The sequence below is a fragment of the Bombyx mori genome, chromosome 24 (genome assembly GCF_030269925.1).
Source record: "Bombyx mori chromosome 24, ASM3026992v2".
Classification (NCBI taxonomy): domain Eukaryota; kingdom Metazoa; phylum Arthropoda; class Insecta; order Lepidoptera; family Bombycidae; genus Bombyx; species Bombyx mori.
Window position 1 is genome coordinate 7,215,842 of NC_085130.1, and position 9,936 is coordinate 7,225,777.

The 9,936-nt window shown below is 36.0% G+C and overlaps 1 protein-coding gene across 1 annotated transcript in view; it reads left to right on the top strand.

Moving 5' to 3' along the window:
• Positions 1 to 8,978, top strand: part of LOC101742691 (tyrosine-protein kinase-like otk) — a 52,130-nt gene extending 43,152 nt beyond the window's left edge. Inside the window, exons 14-17 of the mRNA XM_038019960.2 lie at positions 108 to 219; positions 1,292 to 1,387; positions 2,021 to 2,146; positions 2,720 to 8,978. Coding sequence (XP_037875888.1) covers positions 108 to 219; positions 1,292 to 1,387; positions 2,021 to 2,146; positions 2,720 to 2,854 — 469 coding nt within the window. The 3' untranslated portion in view covers positions 2,855 to 8,978. The remainder of the gene's footprint in view (positions 1 to 107; positions 220 to 1,291; positions 1,388 to 2,020; positions 2,147 to 2,719) is intronic.
• Positions 8,979 to 9,936: the final 958 nt, after the last annotated feature.

Here is a 9,936-nt window from a genome sequence, read left to right on the forward strand (position 1 = left end):
CTTTTTCACACACAGAGACGGTTCTCCTTACTTCTACCCTCTATAGTTATATGATGGCTGCTAGTCACACGTGATCGCGTTTCTCACAACCATCGCTGTGTTCGCAGGGACATAGCCGCCCGAAACTGTCTCATAACGTCGAAGCTTCAGCTGAAGCTGTCCTGCCCGGCCCTGACCCGCGGGCCGCTGTCTCGCGAGTACTACAAGCTGCACGACCAGGTACGTACCGGTAGTCGTTAGGCTACGTCGCGGCCTGAAGGATAAGACGCCCGGTGTATGTGTACTAAGCGACGCGACAGTGCCAGCGTTCGATTCCCGCAACCAGGTAAAAAAAATTGTAATAAAATACGTACTTAACTAATGTTCACGATTGACTTCCACGGTGAAGGTATAACATCGTGTAATAAAAATCAAACCCGCAAAATTATAGTTTGCGTAATTACTCGTAGTATAGGACCTCTTGTGAGTCCGCGCGGGTAGGTACCACCGCTCTGCCTATTTATGCCTTGAAGCAGTAATGCGTTTCGGTTTGAAGAGCGGGGTATGCGTTTTACTGTTAAAAGTGAGACCTTAATGATTACTGAAATTATATTGTTGTCTCTATGGCACGTTGCAATTGATATACTACTGGAGATATGGCCAACTCGTGCCAAATCCCTATGCAGCATGATGAGTGGATATGCCGTGCCTACTCCACATGATGTGGAGAAAGAAGAAGTCATTATTACCCTTTAAGTTGATCACCAACTACTGGACTGTAAAAGACCCAACAAAATATTTATATCCGATAACGTAGATTGGGGGGAATCGGAACCCTTTCCAAATCCAATACAAATTTTCAATGATTTTTCTTAGGGTAATACCATTAAAATTGAGATTAAAACGGTTCCGGGGTAAAATTTTTTATATACGATGCGTTATTGTACATAGTTAATTAAAAAATATACACAAAAATTGAAAAAACTAGCTTGACCCGGTTCCCCTTGGCTTTGGGGTGAATCGGGTTACGTATGGGGACAATAGAGTTTTTCGATAGGGCTGACACTATTTAGTTGTTAGGTAGATACACAACTTTAGGTAATTGACTTTTTAATATCTTTAATGAGTTACAAAGCTCTGATGACTAAATTAAACTGTTTAATATTCTTAAACACTAAATAAAAGTCATTTTCAGTTCAACAAAGTTAAATCTAACAACTCAGCAAAAGTATTGTGACATCCCAGATTTGTCTCTAACTCTGTTCTAACTCTAGCCTCAATTCCCCCCAATCTACTGTATATTACATTCCAGGTGATCCCTCTCCGTTGGTGTCCGCTAGAAGTGGTCCTTGAAGGAGACTACTCAACCAAATCAGATGTTTACATGTACGCCGCCACCGTGTGGGAGGTGAGTGCGGTTTTTATTTATCCGGCTTATCTTAGTCTGGTCGAAGTAATTTATCTATCTAATATAAATTAAATTATAAAAATATATAACTATAAAATTGAATTGCTGTTCGTTAGTCTCGCTGAATTTAACTCGAAAACGGCTGGACCGATTTGGCTAATTTTAGTCTTGAATGGAAGTCCAAAGAAGGTTCAAAAGGTAGATACATATAAAAATGCTCGGAATTAAATAAAAATAACAATTTTGTTTTTCCTTTGATGTGTCTCCCGTCGGACGGAATCCTTTTGTTTGTTTTAAGTTTATTTTATACAAAAGTTTAGGTCTTTATTTATCGATTGAGGTATTACAAAGTCTGCCGGGTCAGCTAGTCATGTAAATTTATCTATTGACATAGGACTTAGGTCCTTAACGCGGATGCGTATTACCAAATCAATGGCACGTCTCTAGAGAGAGTAAATCTTGAATGTTGATTCTGTATGCTCCTCCTGATCTTTCGAACGTGATCAGTCTATGGGCCCTAATTACGAAAGAATTGTTAAATGAATGAATAACAAATCAGTCTCGATGGAGGCTATCCGTGGACTGCTCGAGACCAGATAAGGCTGTCCACACTTCAGGTTTCCTTCGTTCCAGATGTACACGCAAGCCGAGCTGCCTTTTGCGAAACTGAACGATAGCTCGGTGCTGGATCGGCTGAAGACCGGGGCGCTGGAGTGGAGCGTGCCAGCCTCCATGCCACAATCGGTTGCCGACATACTTGTGAGTTCTCAACGTACATCTCTCTGCAGCTGCTCTTATCAGTAATTTGCACTCTTGGCAGGGTGGTGGTGCGCTTCACCAGATCGTCTTTTCACATTAAAAGTGTACAATTTCCAAAAATATTCGAAATTGAATTGGTGGTAGGACCTCTTATGAGTCCGCGCGGGTAGGTACCACCGCCCTGCCTATTTCGGCCGTGAAGCAGTAATGCGTTTCGATTTGAAGGGTGGGGCAGCCGTTGTAACTATGAGACTTTAGAACTTACCTATACCTCAAGGTTGGTGGCGCATTTACGTCGTAGATGTCTATGGGCTCCAGTAACCACTTAACACCAGGTGGGCTGTGTGCTCGTCCAACCATCTCTCTCTCTTCGATCGGTCCCTCACTGCTGAGAATCGTGACTCCGCCCGATTCCGTCAACCAGCTGTCTCCATCGATCCCGCCCTGCGTCCAACCATCTAAGTATTATATAAAAAAGAGTCAAGAGCTCGCGGAAGTGGCATCATCGGGTCACCATCCTGACTGGCTGACGGTGACCCGTGATGATGATGAGGAGTGTTTGCTTTCCACCAGAAACGCTGTTGGAGCCAGTCGCCAACGGATCGCCCGCAGTTCGCGGAGGTCTGTGAAGAGATCAACATTGTCCTACAGGAGACCACATCAGAAAACGCTTCAACGAAATCTCAGAAGACGGACGAGGATAATTGAGGCTATCACCGTAAAAGTGGCCTAATCTTACCTAATAGTATGGAGATAATGAGGTGCGAATTTACTTTTAAACTGCTTCGTAGGCAAAAATACGCGCGAAATAATGTTCACACCGCCATCTGTTATCTAGGGGTCAAAATAGGGATAGGCCGGTTTTACTTTGAAAATTTATAATGTTTTAAATAAATTGCAATATAAATGAGGCCGTCAGCGCAAAAGTGGCCTAAACTTACCATAGTTAGTATGGAGGCAATTAGCTTTGAATTTTCATGAATTTGAATTTGAGTAAGCAAAAAAACAATACAAAAATATTGTTTTGCAAAAATAATGTTTACAAAGCTATCTGTTATCTATGGGTGAAACTACTATGGATAGGTCGGTTTTGCATCAAATTTTATTATATTTTAAATAAATTCCAATATACATATAAGCTTGAATATAAAAAAAAATGTGGGTTAGGCCACTTTTGCGCCGACGGCCTCATATAAGCACGAATATGAAAAATTGTGGGTTAGGTCACTTTTGGGCAGACCGCCACAATTAAAGTAACTATCTTCATCATCATCATCATCATAGTCTGTTACTCTTGGCAGAGCAGTTATGGTCATGTGGAATCCTTGTTTATTAAAGCCGTGACAGTTGCTCTCCATAGTTTGCGAACTGAGGCTTGGCGCACGCATTCGTTAAGTGGGGTTTTAGTAAGGTCTTTCACCTGATCAGCCCAGCGCATGGGGCTTCGTCCACGAGACCTTTTACAGTATGCAAGGACTTTTGTATTTTGTAATTAAATAATAGTAATGTATATGTCATACAGTGACGTCACAGCAAGGTCTCATTAAATTATATTATATATTTATAAAATTATATTCCTGTTCTCACTTTCGGTTCAGCTAAGAAAAAAACATTGAGTTTTGCAAACCGTACCGCGGCCATGTTGTGACGTCACTGGGTACTGGTATCAAAATAGGAAATCAGTATTACACGATTTCGCCAAAAAACTCAATTATTGCGTGTAAAATATTATTATTTAAACTTTATAGTTAAGTAATATTTAGGAATTCAATTAAGCTTCGTAACATAGTCATTTTGATGCATTTACAACGATTTATAATAATAATTAAACGAGTTTGTATGTAAATTAATTTAGAGAAACGAATTCGCTAAAACTAATAGTGACATAAGAAATAATAATTTCACAGATATCAATATCCTCTCCGATTTTTGCAGAACACTTTTTCATATGGATTGGTGTGACGATTCTTTCATCATATTTCAGTCAATAATTCCTTATTGCTGCCTCAAATTGATCGTCATCATGAAACTTTAATATTTGATCTGTTAAGAAATAAGAAAAAATGTTTTATTTTTACGCTAGACAGAGAGCAAAGATTGCGAGAAAGGGATAGCGTGTCTCCTTTGAACCCCCACCAGAAACTTTAGCTCAGTAAGAGAACTTTAGTAACGAATTTAAATTATATTATCAGCACATAGGCAGATTTTGGCACATATTGTAGGCAGCAGCTTGGCTCTGCCCCTGACATTGCTGAAGTCCATGGGCGACAGTAATCACTTACTATCAGTTGGGCCGTACGCTCGTCTGCCTACAAGGGCAATAATAAAAAATCGATTATCGAGGCCGGACTTGTGCTTTATAAAGCAAAAGTCCTTGTCCAGGCGTGAAGTGCCGCACCGCTCTTTTGAGGACTCCCAGCATTTTGGACGCCAACTTGGCTTGTCCTTCCAAGTGACTCCGAAATTGGACATCGCTCGAAATGTCGACCCCAAGTATCCCGATACTCGTGGAAGATTTCAGGGATACTCCTTGGAATTGTGGCACTATGCCAAAGGGGTGAATGGCCACCCTCCAAGCTCCGTTAAAATAATCAAACACTATTAAAACTAAAACTATTAAATAATTTAGAGAAAGTAAGACTTTTTTTTTTTTACTTTATAATATAATGTATTTTAATAACTGTGTTACTAATAAGCGTTTATTTTTAATGAATCGCTAAGTTTGTATTAGTGTAATAAATAGTAATTTGGAGTGAGTAGAATTTAAAATTTCAAGAGTTGCCACAATCTAGTTTGTTTGCATTCTCGTCTAAATTTGAGAGTTTGAGGGTTATAATTAGTATTTGGACTTCAAAATGGACTTTTGGAAAATGAAACAAAGCCTCTGAATGTAACTTCTCGGGATCCTCGAAAAAATCTCAGTAAATGACCACCATTTTACTGAGATTTTTCATCCCATATCATCTCATCTCATTTCATTTCATGCCATGTTTCATATTAATCAACTTCATTTCATTTCATAATATCATTCTTCATATAAAAAAAAAGTTTTCATTATGATTAAAATTAGACTTGACCCAAAGGTCTTAGTTACCAGGTCAAAATTCCTTAAAAAAAGGGACTTCAAAATTAAGACGGTTAATCTCGTTTAGTTAGTCGCTCGCTGTGAGTGAGATTGTTTCTCAAACAAGTCCCGGATAAGTCTATGATACTATATAAATCTCCTTCAAATATCTGTACACGGATTCAAATAAATAAAATTCTACTCGCTCAGTAATCTTAGTTAGTAAACAAGACGACGTCAGCTAAGTAAAACTGCCATAAAAATGTATGTAAATATTTAGATTAGACATTTAAGACTGATTTTAGGAATTAGTATAAGTTTTTTTTTTTTAATGTACGTCCATTTTTTCGTCCTTTTCAATGAATGTTAGTTTTTAGGTTAGATGTATAACTAGCGTTAGGCGTAATTATAGGTACTTGATGTTTGAGAAAAAAAAACACGTTGATAGTTTTTAACTTGGTCTGAAATTCGTAAGCAAATCGCTTTATCAAAACAACGCCATCTTGCGTCGAGTAGCGGAACTTTTTAAAAATAAATGACTGCTACAATCTTATTAATGTAAGTTCAAAATGATATCCACTTGATTATAATTAACGTTTGAAAGGAGTAATTATTAAATTTGTACATTTCTAAGTGACCAGAAATTGCATTTATTAAGCTAAGTTTCAAATTAGGTAAGTTATTTTAGTTTTTAACTCAATTCTAAAATCGATTGCACCTTCACATACGTTTTGAAGCCAATTCATTATGGTGTACCTCAAATATATGTTCGGAAAGCAAAATCAATTACATCTAATATATTTTCATTTTAATATTCTAATTGTTAAACGATGTTTGGACAAGTGTCATTGCTTAGTGTCGATTTACAATAAACATGAAATGATTGTATATTGTTGCATTATCCCGAATCCGTGCTACTGATTTAAGATTGATTAATGAATCTAGAATCTAATTGATTTAGGTTATATTAAAAGACTGTGTCTTGAAAACGTGTATTTACAATAATGTTCTGATTAAGATCTCTCGTTAAAGTATTTTTTTTAAATCTACGGCTTGTGTGTGCGTATTTTTATTGTTTATAGGTTAGGTTACTTTTTGGCGGGAGCGTCCGGTAGCAAAGTGAATGCATGTGAATTGTTTAATTTTGTAATTTAGTGTTTGTTCCTTATAGCTCAAAAGTGTAATAATGCCGACCTATTTATTAACCGTTCGTCGTGTGGGAGTAGACAATTATGGGGAAATAAAATGAAATGGCTGGAAATAGGTTTTTTTTTAGTTCTATCAAAATAAAAATTGTACTTTCAGTGAACTTCCGTCATTATCAGAGTGTTTTTTTTTTAATTACATCCCACAAATGGTATGTGGTTTCTCAATTAACTTAATTTAATTATGTATTACATTTAATCTTTCTAATAACAGACAGTTAAATAATATTTGGTTGTATAGGCTATGTTCCCTGTGCCTAATTGACATGGGGAAACACGTACTTATGGATTGTGGATATCACCTATATTTTGCGTTAACCCGATAGCATTTAGCGTGTGCCCTATAAAATAATTGCGTATACCCAATTTAAAATAAAACGGGATACCAATTAAACATGTTTTTACATTTGAAATTTTACTAACACACACTTTAATTAATTTAATTTATTAGGTAAGTATCGATTAGTCGTAATAATTATTTATTGAAGTGTCAAAATATAACACTAGAAGAAACTAGTTAGAATATTATTTAGTACTAGAAAATTCTAGAATTAATGTTTCGAGTTAACTTATGCGTATGTCCTTGGGCTATTATGTAAGCTAGGCTTTCAAGTTTAAAATTTCCAGGGCGCTAATTTTTGTATAAGATGTTAGAGGTAGCTTTTTATAACGTTGCAATTTAGATTATTCGATGTCCGAATCGGCTTCTTCATAATCGATTTTATATTAATCGATTAAGTTTTATGATTTAGTTCTTTATCGCACTTTATATATTTATGATTTAGTTGAGAGAATTAATGCGCACTTATAAGCCCCTCTTATATATATTATTGATAAAACATGTCGCTGCAATTAAGTTATTTTAATCACGGAACAAAAACATTTTTCATTATGTCGTAATAACGTGGCATCGCGGATGTGATAATATTCAATTTGTGTTATTTTTGACAAATTATATGTTCTAAAAGTATCAAGTTTTATATAGCTATCAAATTTTACACAGTTTGTATAATCTCTTAGTATCTTTGAATTTACATCAGAACGATCTAAATAGCTATTAAACACTCACTAAATTCGGTTCTCAATTACACGGCAATTATCAATTAGTTTTATTAACTCGCGATGTCTAATGATTTCCGTCACCATTTGAAAGCTGGTTGGCTGCGAGTTAGTTCAGTATCTTCCGTGTAAATAAATCATCGAAAAGATTATAGTTGGATAACAGCTTCGATCAACAATAGTAACTTATTCCCTCCGTGCGCCGTATTCCTCAGTGCTGAGGGTGTTAGGACTATGTTCCTCCATTCACTTCTGTCCTCCGCGCAGTGGATAGCGACATTGATGCTGGATTCCAAAGTCGTCTTAATCTGATCGGACCAGCGCATGGGACTACGCCCCCTAGGCCTCTTTCCTTCCACTTTGCCGGTGATGAGAAGTCTTTCGAGATTGTCACCTTTTTTCCTCGCAACGTGACCAAAAAACTCTAAAGTAACTTATTATATAACTATTACTATTGTTGATCGAAGGATAACGGGATAACACATTACCGAGGTTTTTACTAACCAAAAAGACTTAGAATACACGCAAAATAAGTAAATGTGAAATCTTGATTTATTTCAAATACTGAAACGAGAATTCCTTGACTTAGAGGCTTTTGAATCTGTTAATACGGATTCGTTTTTGTTATTTTCTTGGCAACATTGAACTTAAGAATATAATTTCTTATATATAAGAATATAATTTTTAAATTTCTATATATTAATACGTGAAGCAAAAACTTTGTTTCCCTTTTTACGTAAATTGCGCGGACGGTGGAGTATGAAATTTTGCACACTTATAGAGAATATACAGAGAAGAAGTGAACAAAGCTAATATTTTTTTTAAAATAATGCCTAAAAGATACATTAAATCAATAAAGAAAACATTACACACACTTCCATGTATTTGAAACACACACATTATACTCTTTGTTTATTGTCAAACTTTTGTTATTGCTTAAAGTCTGTAGTCAAATTGAAAATAGGTTAGTATCGAGCATTTGTCTATAGTGTAGTCTTGGCGAAACTGTAACAATCGGACCGTAATAATGTTGAAACTTATAATTTCAATTAATTATAGTCGAATTTGGACTACTGCGGGATCACTAGTTTCTATTAAAACATCTTAAAAATAGTTGTTGTAAAATGTAATCTTGATAAGAAATATCCGCGCATTCATTCTAATTCATTTTAATATATTCAAGGGGGAAAATATCTCAATACTCGAAACTTCGAGAATGTATTCGAACATAAACAAAGGATATTGTAAGTTCGAAATTCGGCGTTATTATATTAGTTGATTAGGATTATTTCTGTGTGTTTACTGCTGCTTATAGGTTTTTTTTAACTTGTATTTATGTGATACCGACTGACTTTTTTATAGCTTTTCGTAAAATGATTAGTTTTAGTCGAAATTTAGTATCGAATATTGAAAATCGATATTATGTTACATCGATTTTTTTTTTATAAGCAATCTATACCGCTCATAATTGTATTTGCATTTTTAAATAAATTTTGATAAAGTATGTAACTGGTTTTCTTTATATTTATTATTAGTTATACTTATATTGAGGAGTGAAACGCTATTTGGTTTAAGCGTCATTTCGCTTAATGCCGGCCACTGACATGCGCATGTGAAGGGCCGTCAAACATTCATTCGCAAACCTAGCGGCTGTGCAAATGGGTTCGCATACTCAATTTGCGAACCCGTTTGCGCTTCCTCCTACACTTGTTTACGAATGTCTCACGAATTTCTCCTCCTTTTTAATTCGTCAATAGAACATTGAAGAGAAAAAGAGTTTTTAATTCTTTCCCAGACATCATTGACAGCCATGCTGTTTTTATGGGATTTCTTTTGATGAAGATACGCTACACAGTAGACGTCACGAACTATGAAAATGGCGTATAGTATACGTCCGTTACCTTCGCAATCGTCGGCGCAACTGGGCAAGCGAATGTGTGGGAGACTACGCGAAGGTTCGAGGTTCGCGCGCTTTGATGTTTGTTAAAAAACCGACACAGCTTGGAAAACCACGAATGCAGCGAAAACTTTGCATAATCATTCGCAAATGTCGTCCTACACTTGTGGGTTTGCGTATTCGTACGCATGTGAGTGACCGGTGTAATACGCAACATTTATCTTTGTAATTAAATACGCGTTTTATTTAGTACTAGCGACTCGCTCTCGCTTCGCTTCGGAAACTGTAATTTATTATTGATTTCTCCACTATTTAATGGATGTTATTATACATATAAACCTTCCTCTTCAATCACTCTATCTATTAAAAAAAACGCACCAAAATCCGTTGCTTAGTTTTAAAGATTTAATACATACGGATATAGGGACAGAGAAAGCGACTTTGTTTTAGCTATGTATAGATTAGCATCAACAGTTCGATGTTTTAATTGAATTTCAATTAACTTTACTCCATTGAAACAGCTAAATAATATATAATATTTTTCCAATTTTAAACTTTAAATAGC